The sequence below is a fragment of the Anguilla anguilla genome, chromosome 9 (genome assembly GCF_013347855.1).
Source record: "Anguilla anguilla isolate fAngAng1 chromosome 9, fAngAng1.pri, whole genome shotgun sequence".
Lineage (NCBI taxonomy): Eukaryota > Metazoa > Chordata > Actinopteri > Anguilliformes > Anguillidae > Anguilla > Anguilla anguilla.
In genome coordinates this window covers 26,152,792-26,169,544 of record NC_049209.1, presented here as the reverse complement: position 1 = coordinate 26,169,544, position 16,753 = coordinate 26,152,792, and the positions used below count along the sequence as shown (strand labels likewise).

The window sequence follows — 16,753 nt, the reverse complement described above, 5'->3', positions numbered from 1 at the left end:
GTCCAGTCGATTATCATTAACTGGGTCAATTACACCTGCTGTTTGTGTTTGTTTAACATACAGTGCCTCGATTATATTATTTGCCCCCTTCCTGATTTCCTGTGATTTTACTGGTGGAGCTGGGAGCAGTAATTGACAAGAGAAACTGTGGTATGCAGTGGCACAATCTTTGTCCAGTGGGGCATTGTAGGCCTGAACATTGAGACAGGGCTTCAGAGTTATTAGACAGGAGCTGGGAAACAGAAGGGCGATGTGGAATTATTTGCGCTCAATTTGCACTCAGTTCCAGGATGTGCGGGCAAAACATTGACATGATTGTGGGATGATGCAGGATGAGCCATTTGTTGTCCCCTAAGCCTTGGCATGCACTGTATAAACAATATCCTAAAATCCTATCTTTGAAGCGGAAAATAGAACTCAATGAAAACAATCTCTTGCCATGGACTAGCATATTGTCAGCAGTCATACCACCATGCACTCTGCTCCTGCCGAATGGCTAAAGCTAAGTAAGTGTGGGCTTTATTAGTATTTGAATGGGAGACTGCCTGCGAAAGCTAATTTGCTGCTGGAAGTGGTGTTGGTGAGCCAGCAGTGGGCAAATCGGGGCCCTGACTCACTGTGGTCATTAAAGACCCCATGACACTAATTGCAAAGTGTAGGTGGTTCACTGGTGTCCTGGATAAATTCCTAATCTGGCTCTCTCAACCTGCCACCTAATTATCCCCTGATTTAATTGGCTAATAATGGTTCTCTCCCACTCCACCTTAACCAATGTGTGGTGAGTGTTCTGGCGCAAAATGGCTGCAGTGCATCGCACAGGTGGGTGCTACACATTGGTGGTGGGTGAGGTGAGACCCCACTCATCACCGTAAAGCACTTTGAGCATATGGAAAAGTGCTTTATAAATGCGATGATTCATTCACATGTGGGGACTGTACTAAGGACTGTACAGCCACAACCACAGCACAGATACCAGCGCAAGAGATCATTCCACAGTGGGGTGTACCTGAGCGCCTAGGCTACGACTAACAGACTCATTTCACAGGCAAAGTAAAGAGAGAAATATGTACTGGTAATCATTGATCACTTTTCAAGGTCACAGCAGCCCAAAGGGGGAGGCCTGAGACTTAATCCCTGGACCACAGCCAAGAGACTGGGTCTGCATCAAGAAGAAAGTGAAGGTTGAGTGGCTTGACACGTGGGTTCACTGTTCCCAGGGAAAGCCTGCTCCTTACCCAGAGGATTAAAGACTATTACTAACCCTATTTTGCTACTGTGGAAATGGACAATAAGGCATACTTTTTCCTTGGACTGTCCAGGAGGTTCTCTCCTTGTGTGCGCGCATTGGTTAATAAGTTGTCACTTATTAGACCTGCTGTTGGTATCTCATTCCTTGGGGTTCCTGAGTCTGGCACTGGGGTGTTGGTCTCTATTACTGCATGTTTATCACATTGAACGGTTTCAGATCTTTAGACAAAATGCAATATTCGACAAAGGGAAATTGTGTAAACACAAAACACATTTTAAAATGATTATTTCCTTTATTTAATGAAAAAAGCTACAAGACACCCATATCACCCACTTGAAAAAGTAATTGTTAAATGAGCGCTGGTTTTTTCTGTACTCATCTTTCTGGTCTACATGAAATTACCTCATAACGGCCAGTCATTTCATTTTCCAAATAAATTTGCTCCTTTAATAAGAAAATTAATTTCTGATGACTTTCAATAATGTTACTCAATCTGACTACAAACAATTTCCTGTTGGGAGTGACAGCACTAGGGTTTTATGCTGTTTGTTCAAAGCTCAATTAACACAATAAAATGCTGTGACAGAGAAACCGAAGGGGTGCGTCTCTGAGAAAATGCCATAAAGTCCCATTCACAACATAAAAACCCCACAGGAAAAGAGAGTGAGCTCCTTTTGCGCATATTGCCCCAACCTTTGGATTTCAAACAGAGACCCACACAGAGAATTCAAGATTTCGGTAAGCAATCAGCAGCCTGCCACACCACATAATAAAAATAAATATGTGGGTAAACATCACTGCTATTCCTGCTTATTTTCATTCCTTTTTCATCAAATCCTGTTTTTCTACTCCATGCCATGCATGTGCCGTGTTCTTGATATTCACAGCAGACAGAGCTCCTTCTCCTGCGGATTAGGCTGGTGTCCTTTCCGTAAAATTGGTTATGTTCATTCTCGATTCGCTTTTTTTCTCTCTCCACAGGTTTCTGGGGATTATTTGTGGTGAAAATGAGTCCAGCGTTGACAATTCTTAAACTTTCTCTCCTTCTTTACTGTGTTTCTGAACTTGGAGGTAAGCAGAACCACTTGCCTACTACTACTACTACTACTACTATTATTATTATTATTATTATTATTATTATTATATAGTATTTTGTATTATATTCATGTTATAGGATTTTATTAGGTGCAACTGGAGAAATAAAGATAGAGGAATAAAACAGGAACTTAAACATATTTTTATTGGAATGGCAAATTGTATTGTTTTCTAAGGGGATCGGTTGTGTGTTGAGTATGTTGTGTGTTGCTGGGAGCTAATGGAAGGTGGATCTCTATCTTTACTAACTAGCATCACTCTGGTAGCCATCAGGTTGCAGTCGAGCCCACAGGCCAATGGAGGCTGGATCACAACAGAGCTGGAGGAGACAGTGTCTCTCACCTGCCTGGTGGAAGCGGGCGATCCAGAGAAGGAGCTGGAGTGGTTCCGGAATGGGGCTTTAGTGAAGCTGCAGGAAGGGAACCGACTGGAGCAGAGCAGCCTCTGCATTAACCCCGTGTTCAAGGAGGACAACAGTGCCATTTTCACCTGTCAGCTGAGGACGGACGCCAGCTCCAACGCCTCAGTGCAGCTGGACGTGCTATGTGAGTCCTAATATGGGCGTGGGTGATAAGGGCTTTCTGTTAAACAGGAAATCACACTGTCCTCGTAAAAATTTCCATTTCTGAAAACAGGTTTCTGGTGTACATATATATTTTAATTATGAAAACCTCCTATCTCCTTTTATTTCCATTTTTGAGTTTGATGCATAGAAAGCAGACAATATAATTTCTCTATGTCAAAGTTTCATGACAAATAAAATAGATTCCAAACAACATTTTACTAACACTTTTCAAATGTAATATAATTGTTTTTCTAATTTTTCTTTTGTATATTTTTGAAAACAAAACATTATAGCTATCATTATCATTTTGGATATATTGACACTGCTATATATAATAAATATGTAATGTGAAATTTTCACATTTTCAACCATGAAGGAATTCATTTAAATGAATTCTGACAGACTGACGGGACACTGAAATGAGAAAGCAAGCACGAGCTGAAAGGTGACTCATCATGTTCCTGAGTACATGTGGGTTTGAGTTCAGTCAGCCTGGTCTCGCCTATCCGCTCTGAGCTGCTCTGCTCACATATGACCCCTATTCACAGTCCCCCCAGAGCTCTCCGGCCACGACACCGTGCTGGTGGAGGAGGACAGCGACGCGGTTTTGACCTGCAACATCCATGCCAACCCCCAAGTGAACGTAACCTGGCTACGGGACGAAGCAGAGCTGGACATGGAGAGCGGGGGCTACGTGCTGTCTCAGAGCGCGACGGAGGCTCGGCTCTCCATTTACAAGATAAAGCGCAGTCTCCACCAGGGAACATACAGCTGTGTCACCCTCTCCTCCAAATACGGGAAAATAACCAAGTCATTCCAGCTAACCGTGGAAGGTCAGTGCAGCATTAGGTTTGGTGTCATTATGCACTGCAAAATACAAGTGCTGAATCAACTCTGACAGAGATTATGAGTGCAATAGAGACCATATGCACTCTATTAGAGTTAAATAGCGTACATATGGTACATCAGAGCTGATTTTACACTGAACATTTTGTTGTGTAGCTGGTGAAATACCACATATAACAGTATGTTAAAGTGCTAAATGTAATATTTGTTTTATTAAATTAATTTAGGTAATTTAAAACTGCAATGTTTTATGGTAATGACAGATGCCAAACATTTGGTGCGCATATTTATGTTAATTTAATTAATATAGGTGACTTAAAACTACTGTGTTTTTCTGTTTACCTGAAATAGGATTGTTGCGATCTGTTACATCAGTCAGGGAAGTTATCAAGTCTCAGTAGTATTGCAAATCTAGAAGAGTGTAGAAACAGGCTTCCCAAACTCGGACCTGAGGTGTCCCTGCTTTATGCTAGTCTTTTATCCCCAACTTCAATTGCAATTCTCCAAGTGTAATAAGACATTCATTATTCTGAACTAAACAGTTTCACTGATTTTGCCCTCAAAGGCCATTATGTAACAAATGGATACAATTGTTCATGAAGAATGAATGCCCAACTTAATTATTTGATAATTAGACAGATTAGCTCTCAGACAATTAATTAATTCATTTTCTGTAATGTGCTCTATAGCAAGAAATTTCTTTTGCCAAGAGGTTACAAATATTTATTGATAGAATGACAGGTGAAATGAAAGTGTGGAAACCCAGTCACAAAAGAAAAAATAATTACTGTGGAGTTCAAAAGCAAAGCAAATGCCAATGGGTCAAACCTGCTCTCTGTTAAAAGTGGTTTAAAGGTGGAATTATGGAAATTATGCATGTTTAAAGGTGCATTTTCAATAATCTAAATTGATGAAGGGATTACCTGAAATAAAAACGATAGTAGGTGAGGTTCTGGAACCAGTTGTACTGGCATTGGCTTTTTCAGCCAAATTGCCTGAACTATCACTGACTTTGCACTGATTTGTTGGATTGCCAAGGTTGCTGGTATTTGACTATTGTGTGTTAATAACTATATCTCCTTTGGATCAAAATAGCAACATGGCCTTGTTCCAGACTAGAAATCGGCATATTTTTGTTTTCTTTGTGACCAATTGGCTGTAATAGTCCAAATGATAGTTTGGTATCTTTACAGCTTTTTCCATTGACATCTGCTTTCGGTTGCACATCTGCATTTTTAAAAGGTATTCACCAAATAAATTATATAAACTTTTGGCTTGGGATTTAGTAAGCTGCATGGTAACCCTGCCCAAACAGGTTTGAGAAGCACAGACCCCACATTCATCTTAAAGTGTCTCAGAGTACAAGAACTGCCCTAGGATCATGTTCCTCTGGCCATATCCTAACCAAATCCATTATGAGCCAGAAGGTAAAACTGATCCTAGGCCTGCATTCCTACTCTGAGACTCTTCATGAGCACAGGTCCAGGTGTAGTTCTAATACTCCGTTCACTTCCTGTAGATAAGACCATGAAGTTCCCCTTGGGCCCCATCATCGCTGGGGTAGTGGTAGTATTCTTCACTGTTGTTCTGGCCTTTATTTCAAGGTGGAACAGAATCAAGCAGGTAAGTGGTCTTTTGTTCACAATGATCACTGTCAGTTCACTGCATTTCCATTTACAAATACTAAATGCAAATCTTTCCCCTTTCCTCAGTGCTGTAAGTAAGAGAGCTTCCCCAATAAACTGACAAAAAGCCTATGGATTTGAGCCATCGAGCTCTGAGGAGATGAACCTTTGGAAATTATGCTGGAGAAACTACTGAAGAGCTCAAGCAGATGTGATGCAAGACACAACATCCTCTGAGCCTTAGACATGGATATGAGCAGGCCTTTAGTAAGCAATTAAAGAAGCAAACACTGAAAAATCCTGTCAGATCTGTAATTGCATTGATTCGATTTTATTTTTTTCTCTATGAAATAGCAGGCTTGCAGGAAGCACTGCCATCTGTGAGAGACACAAGTCCCAGGTGAAATTTATGTACTCCTGATAAACCTTTGTCCTACTACAACATAACAACTCAACACATAAAATTATTGTGCAATGGTCCTCGAATCCCATTCCACAAAAGTTACACATTGATTGTCACTGTGCATGGGACAGAGGCACACCTGACAGACATATTTCAGTGCCAGAGGAATAAAACCATTAAATCTGTTAAAGATTGATGCTTTAGAAGGACATACTCAAGGACTATGAGACACTCAACACACATGTCATTTCTACTGAATTCCCGCAGCAAGGAAATCAATAACCAGAGAGCAATGATACACGCACGTCACAGTGCACAGGATACTGTAGACACGGCGTACAGTACTTTTATGTGCAATTCAGGTACAATTAATTCCTTTGGCCAAACACAGTGTGTCCCATCTGGTGTCATGATTCATTTAATCAGCTTATTGGATAAATCATAACATTCCATCATGTTCATATGCACTGCAGTGTAGTTCCCTTCATAAAACAATTCCGCTCATATTCCAGCATCAGTTAAGAGCAGCTGCTTTGCTGATGCACAGATGTACATCTAGAAGGGCTGATAAAGGATACTGATGACTTTGCTGATAAACTGAATTTATATAAATTTGGAATGATTAGTGGGTCTGTACAGCAATTCCTTTGGACTGATAGATGCATGTCATTTTTCTCGTATGTGCTGTTAATCCTTCTGTATGTACACTTTAACAGTTAAATATAATTATTTAAACATGTTTCATTTGTCTGTTTGGTTATTTCAGCGCCAGATGATGTTTTTCAGTTCACATAGATGAATGTGTGCTAAGAGGCCACGAAGCGGACTAACATTATTAAAAACGTACTGTTTCTTGTCATTGCGACTATTAGACCCCAGGCAGGGCGCCTATTCATTACAACAAGTTTGATCACATTATCTGCTGTGTGAAACAGCAACACCGAAATGCAGTTGCAAGTGAATTTTTTTTTACATTTTTGTAATGAGAACTTGGTTATGTCTTTACATTCTTTGCTACTGACGACAATGCCAACCAATAAGGTGGCTGCAAGGGTCCGCGGGCTTTGGGAGTGGTTGGAAGCGATCCGCCAAATTCAAATCGAGACAGACAAGGGAAAAGTTTGGGGTTTTGGGAACCCGGAAAGCGTGTGCAACAAAATTAAGGTACAGTTCGATGTTGTATTCACTGTATATGTTTTCGATTGATACTTACATTGTTGTATTGTTAAACTTTGACCATTTTTAAACGAATCTCATAAAATAAAAGTAGAAACTGATCACCCCAGTTTAAGAGCAGACTGCTTAGCAACGGCGCAGCTTCCGAATGCTTTGTGAAACGCAGCAATGGTGGCTAATCACTTGGTAATGAATGAACTAGCCTACATTGACGACGGAGAAAATCTATTACTAGCCGTTTCTAAGAAAATCAATTGTTTATGATAAGTGTTTAACAAACCAGAACGGTGGGATAGTGGATGAATGTTTTCCAGTTCGCTGACTAAAACGTCGCAAAACGTGAATTCTAAGTTGGCTCACTGTATCTAGCTAGACAGCTTGTTGAATGTGGTTATACAATGCAATCTGGCTATATGTGCACTTTGCGCTAAATGTGTTGGTAGTTTGTAGACTTGTAGTTGCAGCTAGCAAGGCGCTAAACGCTAAACTAATCTACTGCACGCAAAGTGGTATCTAACCTTGGATAGTAATAGCAACGTGTACCAAATGGGACATGCTCTGAAACCTGTTTAACGTTACGCCAGCGATGTATCATAATTCAGCAGTCGTAAATATTAACGTTATTTCCTCAACCCACATTGTGTTAATATAATTCTTAATAATGGGAATATTTCGTTTGAACTAAGGAAATTATGGTCAGTGAAATAAGTCTTAACTACCCGAAGTGGTTTATTTTTCAGATAGCATAGCATAGTTAGCCTAGTTCGTTTGTCCAGCATGGTTTAGATGGTGCATTGTCGTGAAATCAGGAACGTTCAGATTATTCGTCTCTGCATGTAGCTAGATAGCTGGCTCAAAATTTAGGCTTAAGTTCTTTTATTTCAGGTGGGTGTTGGTATTTACTGCATCATTTTACACTCTTCCACATTATTTAACGACTTCGCTAACTCCTTTAGGCTCACTCCGCACGTTTACAGTTTCATTCAGTATAGAAATTAGCCTGCTTTTTAAAGTCTGTTACTTATCTATAGCATGAATACCCGGGTTAAGTGAAATATGACGTAGATAGTGAAGCATGAATACATTTCTTTCGTATAATTTCTACTGTTCCTTAGGGAAATCAAAGCTTTTTTTAAATTTTTGTGTGCATACGTATCCCATATCCGTGCCGCTGTGTGATATTGTCAAGCAGCAGGGCATAGGGTGTGAACCTCTCTCTGGGAAGAGTTACAGAAGTTTCTTCTACCAAAAGCATACAAACAGCAAGCCAAAGAGACACACCCTTTTCTGTGGTTGCTTTGCATCTTCTGTCTCTAAGAAAAAACAATGGTAAACTTAATACCTTGGAGAAAGCCTTGCTGCAAGTTACAAAAAATACATATTATATATATATATACATATACTCATTCTTATGCAGGTCAGAATGAGTTCAGAAAGAAGCCCGTAGGCATCACACGACTTTGAATGCATCCTCCTGACCAGTATTAAGATGTTAATAAAGTTCTGTTGTCTTGCCATTCCTGTGAATTGTTGGCCATCATGACGGGCGTCGGCGCGGTGGGATCCACACTCGGAGCTACACTATCCATCATACGCATGCTAAACTGGCCCCCTGCTGGCTCATGTGCTGGCTCATCCAGCATCTCCAGCAGGGAACTGTTTTGTCAACATTCAGTGAATGATGTGCTCTCCTCTGTGCCTCCTCAGAACAATGATTCTGTGGTGCAGTGGCGTTCTTTATCCTGCCTAACACCTTTGAGTGTTGCTGTATGTGCACGTCATTAAAATGCAAAAAGGTTTGGTATCAAACTATGAATGTGGTATATGTATATTGAAAGGGTGACACACTGGAAATTCACATGCAGAATTAAAGGTTTTTTTGTGTGTGTGAATGCAGATGTTTATAGTTTAATCATTTGCACATCTAATTTAAATGTAATTTGTGGCTTGTTATCTAGGAGGCTCTTCAGAATGTCGTCTTCTATGGTCCACGGCGTGGAATCCGCGGTGAGTGCCGTGTGGCGCGCGCACGCGGTCCTGGACGAGTCGGACGGGGCGGACAGCTCCCCCGAAGCTCCGGACCGCTTTCGGAAGCTCCGCTCCTCCACGTCCCTGAACTCCCTGCGCATGTCGCTGCGGAAACGGCTGCCCCTGCGCTCCATTCAGTCCAACGTGGAGGACACGCCCACCTGGGAGACCCTGGATACGAACCGGAAGCCCAGCGCGGTCAGCCTCCTCACACGCAGCGCCCGGAACTCCATCGGGACCGCCTACCAGGTACACCCCCCCCCCCCACTCCTTCTCACGGACCCTGAAAATCCTGGAAAACATTTGCATCAAGAAAAGTCATGGACCATGGACAGCCAATCATCAAATATGCTTCCTGTCATTTTAAATCTACCTAATTGGAAAAGACATTGTACAGCAAGTACAATGTATCCATCTTACTTGTTAACATGCTTGCTATTAAGACTTTCAGTATTCAGCTTTTTTCTCCTTTTTTTACCAGTGATCTGCTGCAGCATTCAGGTTGACCTTGTGGCAAATGTTGTGTTCCTCTGGAAAACGCTCCATTGTTTTTGTGTAACTGTAATAAACGAACACTAGTTATTCTTCCCTGACAGGATTGCTTAATTATATTTTACATTACTATCTTGATGTAAAACGCAAGTAGAGGCAAAGGTGACTGAAAGTGAATGCAGGTAATAAGGCTTCTCTATTGGAATGTTATGAACACTGTGGCTCCTCCTGGCTGGTTCAGTAGTAGCTAGCTTGTATAGTGGTATGGCATGTACACATCAATGAGGCGATCAGAAACACAAGGTCTGGGTTTAAGGGTGTCATTTTAATCTGTGTTTAAGACCCCAAACACAGTGCTGGTTAATTCTACCCTTACTTCCTTCGTCCGCAGAAGCTGCAGAAGATCCGTGCTCCCAGGGAAGAGTGCCTGGTGGCAACGCCAGGCAAGACCCCCGAATGCGAGGACAGCAGCTGGCCAAGGAGGAGCCAGGCCGCCCGTACCCCCTGCAAACCTGCCGCTGCCACCTTGGCCACGGTCACGCCCAAACGCGGCCCGCAGCGAACTCCCAGGTCGGCCACCAAGCGGACGCCTCGGGCCAGCCGCACGCCAAAATCGGGTGGACCCTGCCAGGGCGTGAGGCCCGGCAACTCCAGGAGACAGCTGGTGCGAATGGCAGCGCTGAGAAGCCCGTTCGCCTCTCCCAACACCATGAGCAACAGGAGGTATGGCTGCACACCCGCGTGATGACCTGTTTTCATACTGAGAGAACTCGTAGTGTACCAATTTCTTCCAAGGCCTCAAGAGTCTACTGTGTAGATTTAGCCATTGCAAAATAAACTTTTATTGTCAAATGACCTTTATAGGCATAAAGTCTCAAGAACCTTGAGACTGTTGCGTAACGGTTTCTGCATGTGCACTGATAAAGTTATGGTTTATTTACGCTGGAGAAACGATGCGTGTCCTTTTATGCAAGCCGAACAACATGATCTAAAATGCCTCTCGGTCGTCACCATAATAGCTTGCCACTGGCTGGCAGTGTATTGGGCAGAAGTTACACAGTCCATGCAAGTTGTTGCGGGTCCCATTGGCTATATTGAGAGACTGCTTGGCCAGTACTGCTCAGAGAAGCTTATAAATGGAGATAACGACATTATTTTGTACACAATACTTTCGGTGTGAATGCAGTGGCGAAACTGACAACAATGATAATTCCTCTGGTGAATTTCACTAAAGTGAAACACTGGTCATCCTATGGTGATTTCTCCAAGTTAGTATGTTTTTGGGACTATAAAAGCCTATGGGTTTTGTTTACTGGATTCTTGTTGTGACAAGCATATTGACTTTATTGTGAATCGTGTCATCTGTGGTGTTCCAAAACGCAAAGAAGATAGGGACGCTTGTTCTGCCACTCTACATGCTACAAAATAAGGAACAGTTGTCGTAAAAAAAACATTGGCATGGTAAAATGGTTTATAGAGATTGAACTGTGAGTTTTAACATGTGGAAATGGTGTATCGTGTGACCCGACTGATTGACTGAAAATGTCACTAAAATAAAATGGAATGAATGAAAATGATCCCACTTTGGCCCATATTCAGTGCAAATTAATTGATAATCTGTATAATAATACATGTAATTACTGAATACATACATGCCTGTATGATGATACATGCATTTGATAATGCATAATAATATGTGTATGAATGTATGTATTACTAATTATCGCAGTGGCTGTGTTGTGCAATTTAAGTATAGTGTTCCGTACAAATTTTCTGTACAAGTGAAATGGGATTTGCATCTTTTCTGGCTTTTTCCTGAAGCCCTTAGGCTGGTGTAGCACCTCTGAAGAATTATCTCACTTTAACTCTAGCATTTCAAGTATGTGAAATTCAGGGGGTTTTTTTGTTGTTCTTTTTTTTTTTGTGAGGATCGGACCTGCGGCCTAGGTCACAGGTGTGCATCTGAACGCTCTGTTACTACTCCCCCCGACAGGAAGTTTGACCGGGACCTGGAGTCTGTGTCCAGCGGCCTCAGGAAACTGAAACGTCTCTCTCAGGCCTTCGATGATGTCATCGGCAGAGATGACCGGTGAGTGGAGGATGGCCTTCAGGACATTTGCTATGATGCAAAACGCAACAGATCTCTGCTTAGAAAATGTGCTTAATCTCCTCTGTAAAGAAGTGTGGGCCTGGGTTTTCAGCTGTGCCCCAGATGCTGGGAGCGGTGGCTGTCTCCGGAAACCACCTGACCTTCGACCTTTCCATGAAAAATACCCTTCCCAGAAAGTGGGGAGCTTCCTGTTTGTCTTGGAATGCAAGACCTCCCCCCCCGCATAACTCCACCCCCCCACCCCCGAACCCCCACCGCGCCTCCAACCGTCGTCCCGCTTCAATATTTCAAATTTTAAAATGTTTGCCCAGAGGGAGGGGTACGGATGTGGGTGGGGCCAGTCAGAGTCCCTTGATTTATTTTAATGTAAATAATTTTATATGGAAAATATAAAGCAATACAATATTCTCCTTAAGGCAATGTTTGTGTTTCCTGTGCTGTTGGAATATAAATCGCATGCTTCTCGATCGTTTGGAGAAGCGTATAAATAGGTGGTCTGTGCACACATTCACAGGCAGGCTTTCCCATGATAAACATTTCATTACATTACATTACATTCATTTGGCAGACGCTTTTATCCAAAGCGACGTACAAGAAGTTTGTAAGCTTCATGGCCCCGCTGCCTTGATCCCTCGTATTAATTATGCATTCCAACTGAAATTGGTCAGCGGTGTGTGTGTTTGTGTGCATGTGCACGCATGTGTGTATGTGTGTGTGAGTGTGTAAGAGAGAGTATGGATGACTTTATCCCCTTTCCAGGGCGGCCTGGGTCTTAGCTTTCTAAATTCCGTGCATTGTTCTCACGGCTAAGGGTTCCGAGAATCATTCTTCATACCTACAGGATCTCAAGGCTGTTCGTGCTGGTCAGTCTTAGTCTGAGGTGCATTCAGATGGGTAGTGTTAATCCTGGAGTGGGTTTTCTGTCTGTGGTATGTTGGTACTTTGCCTCTATTGTTCTGTTGTCAAAAAAATTTAGGACCCATTTAGGAGTTTAGCAGCAGTGGAACCCCCCTAGATTTTTTTTCAGCATGTAATTTGATTTCCTGGAGTGGCCCGACCATTACAGTAAGTTAAAATTGCCATTTAAAAAATATTTTTATAAAAGCGGTACAGCATTAGGGTGCAAAGATTGTCCTATGAGTATTTTTTTTTTCAGAAGTCATAAACAAAGTTAAGCACCACACATCTAAAGAGAAAAAAAGTTGTGATGTATGTTTTGTAGTAAAGACTTGTGGTGTAGACTGAAGAAATGCAGTCTATGCATTGTGAAGGAGAAAAGGTTATTCACCAATTTATTGATGAGTGACTGGTTGTTTCTGCCTGACAAAATATTAATTTAGGTTTGAAATTCAATGAAAAGGCTTCATCACAGGGGTCCAGTGAGGGTTGGTGTATTTTTTGCATACAATATGAAGACGACACAAGGGTTAAATGTGCCTAGACGCTATGTTTCTGTTCTGCTATTGTGCTAGTCTTGAATTTTTAATTCTAATTTTAAATTCTGACCTTGTCTTCCCTTTGTCACCAGCAAGATCAGATACTCTCGTATAGTGGAGTAAATAAAGAGGTAAAGTCCCGTGTCCCCACATGTCCTTTGTCCTGATATATTCTCCACTGCATCCTTAATCCATACGACCAGCTGTAAATATTGGAGCATCTCTGGTTAGAACAGTGGGAAAGGAACTCTGATACTGCATGGATGTGGATGTTTGCTATGCTGCCGATTTTTAAGTTGTTTATCCGTCTTGTTCGTAACCCGAACCGCTGCCTGCCGTTAAACTTAACCAGAAACTGCATGGCCCTGCATGCTTTTGTTGTGAAGCCACGTCGGCGTTTTGAGTCTTGCTGATAAAGAGCTGATTAAGTCGGACTGAGCAGAAAAGGGTCAGGTACTCACTCAAGATGACGGCTGAATGTGAAAGTGAAAACCCTAACCCCGTAACCGTTCTGAAGTGGGCCTGCCTTTGTCTTGCGCCAGCCATTTTGTTTTTAAAGGTTTAAATTTAATGCCATTAAGTTTAACAAAAACTTTTCATGAAAAGTGGAAAAATAGGTTGTTTAAAAGTCTTTTGAGTCATCGAGACAATTTGAGACAGGATTCCTCAACTCCTCTGACCCAGGAGGTATCCAGCTGTGTTGGCTGCGTCAGCGTGACCAATCGCCTTTGTTTTCTTCTGGGCGAGCAGGGTCCAGGCCGCGGAACGCTGCCGGGGGGTCAATGTGAGCAGTAACGGTCCGACGCAGAGGGACCCGCCCTCCAAGATCACCAGAGCCTCCATCCGGTGCAGAACCCAGAGAATGAGGGAGACCATGGGCAGCTGGACAAGCGTGGCTTTGTCCAGCATCCACAAAACCACCTGAAACGGGTATCGGCTCTGAGTCTGTTCTTCCTCATCTGTCAGTCTGTTTACTCTCTCTAAGCGCGTGTGTGTGTCATATACAGGGAAAATGTATCCTCTTATTGTTTACCATCTGTTTATCTGTGAATTCTAACTGTTTTTCTTTCTTTGTTGTGTTACCCACCTTGCCAAGGTAGTGTTTCGCGAAGCTGGATTGAGCAGTTAGCCAACTAACCTTCGTAACTATTTTTTTAATGTTATGTCAAAACTTTCCACCAATCCGATTTCATCCAATGAAACTATTTTTAAAAGTTAGTGGGCTCCTTGATCATGCTTTTCGAAATACTCCCGAAGGAAAAATGTGTATACATATTAATAGTGTACTCTGCATATACCAAAAGAGGAACCTTGAATTTAAGGTGAATTTAAGTCAAGAATAATTATCTGGTGTACTTTAATGTAGAGTTGTACAGGGATCACATAGCTTATTAAAAGAACCGTCCTTTTTATAGCAGCAGTTCTGAGTAGTGCTCTTAATGTGGCCATACTATAAATTAGTTTCATATCGTTTACATATGGCAAACTTAAGTTTCTCTCATTGTCTGAAGATTATCATTGCCAAAGCATTAATGTTTCATCTGTGTATGTCAGATTGTTCTTGAGACAGTTTTGAGATTTACCATCCCCATTAATGTGCTAGCTATGTGCTGCTGTGCTTATGATGAGTCGTAATTTCTCAATGTTCACTTTCAGTATAAAAATATTGACTGAAATACCTGAAAATTAGATTTTATGTTGGCCAGGGAAAACATTTAGAAACGTCCAGCCTGTGTGTATGCAGAACTTGTTGAAAAGTGAGTTTACGTGCCGTTCTTCCCCGTTTTACTGTCTCCATGTCCTCCAATGTTTATGTCGGTCAGATTGTTGATCTGAGACCGATGTCTGAAGAATTTAATCCCGGAAGTCCCTCTATACCAATATTTTCTCAGCTTTGGCCTGGGGGTCCACTGGTGCTTGTCACAGCCAATATCTTGGATCAATTAAGGTTGTTGAAAAAATGTTTAAGTTCCTACATAATTGCATATTTTCACTTATGCCAGCATAGTTCAGGTTTGGCCATTTAGTCTGTCATTGAACTCTTAATAGTTCAGTTTCAGTGACCAAACTTTCAGCAATTTAGACCCAAATGACCCCAGTCTATAATTGAATCAATTAAAAAATAACAGGAATCATTTGTCATACAACGCATTACAGAAAATTAGAGCATTAGTTATGGAAAATGATTAAAATTCTGGAATGTAAATGTGGATCCTTTATTCTTTATGGCGTGCAGAGCTATTTCTGGCGTTATGTGACCTAAAGAGGGCAAACCATCCTTCAGTAGACATTAAGTGTTTAATTAAGAACAATTAACATCCCATTTACTTTACAGAGGTTGTAATTATGGTGGGAGTGAAAAGCAGCACACAGTGGGTCCCCGGCATTGAGTTTATAAACTCCCTCTCTACAGTCCTACAGTACATATTCCTTACCTTAAACTCCCTCAGTATGTAATCCCAACCTGTGTTTCGGATTCAGGTAAAATGTGACATAGCATAAAAAAAGCTAACATTAATATGAAATGTCATGAAGACATTGAAGCATTCTATAGGGAAGCATATTACTGAAATATATAGAGCTAACAGTTTGTGTGAGTGCAATTTTTTTTATATAAAAGAATTGTATATTTTTGTATGAATTTTTGTATTCTGATAGGGTTTTGGTTACACACAATTCTAATCTAGCCCAGCTAAGACTGATTGTTACACACCCCCAAGCGCCATTTAAAAAAGCAGTTGCCGTTAAATGTTGTATTTCCAATATAAGTCACACTGAAGGTGTCAAAGGTGTTTACACGCTTTAATTGATTAACTGTTAAGGACATTAGTAATTGATGTGGCCTTGGTGTGCAACTGAAAGCCTCTGTTTGACGTCAATGTTACACGTGTCTAATGCTTTCCCCATCAGGCCCAACTGATGAAGGAGCAACGATAATGTTACAGATCAGCTAGTATGGGTTTTACTGTGTTATGCATGGGTCCTGTGGGGACTTTAGCCTTTGGTGTGTATTCTGGCAGCTGTACCGACTGATGGGTAACTTATCAGAAAGGTCTACAGCAGCAAATTATTTCCTCTTCAAGGAAAAATGTAACCTGCTGTTGAGTGATATTGTACAATAAATCATTCAATCATTTATTTTATGCCATGTTTCAGTGATCTTGTCTCTGTAACTGACTGTGTAAATGTGTCTATATATTGGGATGGCAGGTATGCCATCTTCTAAGTTAAGGTTTGGCGGAATATGCCCCATAGCTATACAGCACCGAGAAGTTCCTACAGAAATAACCGCAATGACCACAGACTCTCAGTCCTTAAAGGCATACAATGCAGGATTTCTTTCTGTGCTTAGTCATCTCCTCTGTTCTGCACTCTGCCTACACCCGAAGCAGCGACAAGAGAGCCAGCTAACGCTACTAAACATTACTGAATTTAGTTAGCCAATCTATCGTTACCAAACGCTAACGAGGCGCTTTGTTATTACATTACAGGCATTTGGCAGACGCTCTTATCCAGAGCGACGTACAACAACATTGGGTTACCCACCAAGGTGACCTTAACTCTCCAGCACTAACCCAGCTGAAAGCTGAAAATGCACCACCATAGTAGCCAATCCATACACACTTCCTCTTGTCCTCCTATTGGCCAAATGCTTTTCAGATACAGCTCACAAAGAAAAAGGGTCCAGCTGAGCAATAGAGTACACACTGGGTTGGGAAATAGGCTTG

General features: G+C 41.7%; 2 protein-coding genes across 4 annotated transcripts; both read left to right on the top strand.

The window, feature by feature from the left end:
* The first annotated feature begins 1,862 nt into the window (after positions 1-1,862).
* Positions 1,863-6,522, top strand: tmigd1 (transmembrane and immunoglobulin domain containing 1). The gene is made up of 6 exons (XM_035433762.1): positions 1,863-1,987; positions 2,231-2,320; positions 2,611-2,889; positions 3,458-3,742; positions 5,275-5,378; positions 5,468-6,522. Exons 2-6 carry the CDS (start codon positions 2,257-2,259, stop codon positions 5,477-5,479), a joined length of 744 nt encoding a protein of 247 aa, XP_035289653.1. The 5' UTR covers positions 1,863-1,987; positions 2,231-2,256; the 3' UTR covers positions 5,480-6,522.
* Positions 6,523-6,622: 100 nt separating this feature from the next.
* On the top strand, positions 6,623-16,168 carry LOC118235891 (protein PIMREG-like). Of its 3 annotated transcripts, XM_035433761.1 has the most exons (6): positions 6,623-6,947; positions 8,918-9,236; positions 9,871-10,202; positions 11,473-11,568; positions 13,118-13,156; positions 13,776-13,872. In XM_035433761.1, the coding sequence occupies exons 2-5, from the start codon at positions 8,931-8,933 to the stop codon at positions 13,146-13,148; spliced, it is 765 nt and encodes a 254-aa protein (XP_035289652.1). In that variant the 5' UTR covers positions 6,623-6,947; positions 8,918-8,930; the 3' UTR covers positions 13,149-13,156; positions 13,776-13,872. The 3 variants fall into 3 exon arrangements, 2 of the variants coding, with proteins under 2 accessions (XP_035289652.1, XP_035289651.1); XR_004766938.1 differs by lacking the exon at positions 13,776-13,872 and having other exon boundaries at positions 13,118-13,157; XM_035433760.1 differs by lacking the exon at positions 13,118-13,156 and having other exon boundaries at positions 13,776-16,168.
* The last annotated feature ends 585 nt before the right edge of the window (positions 16,169-16,753 follow it).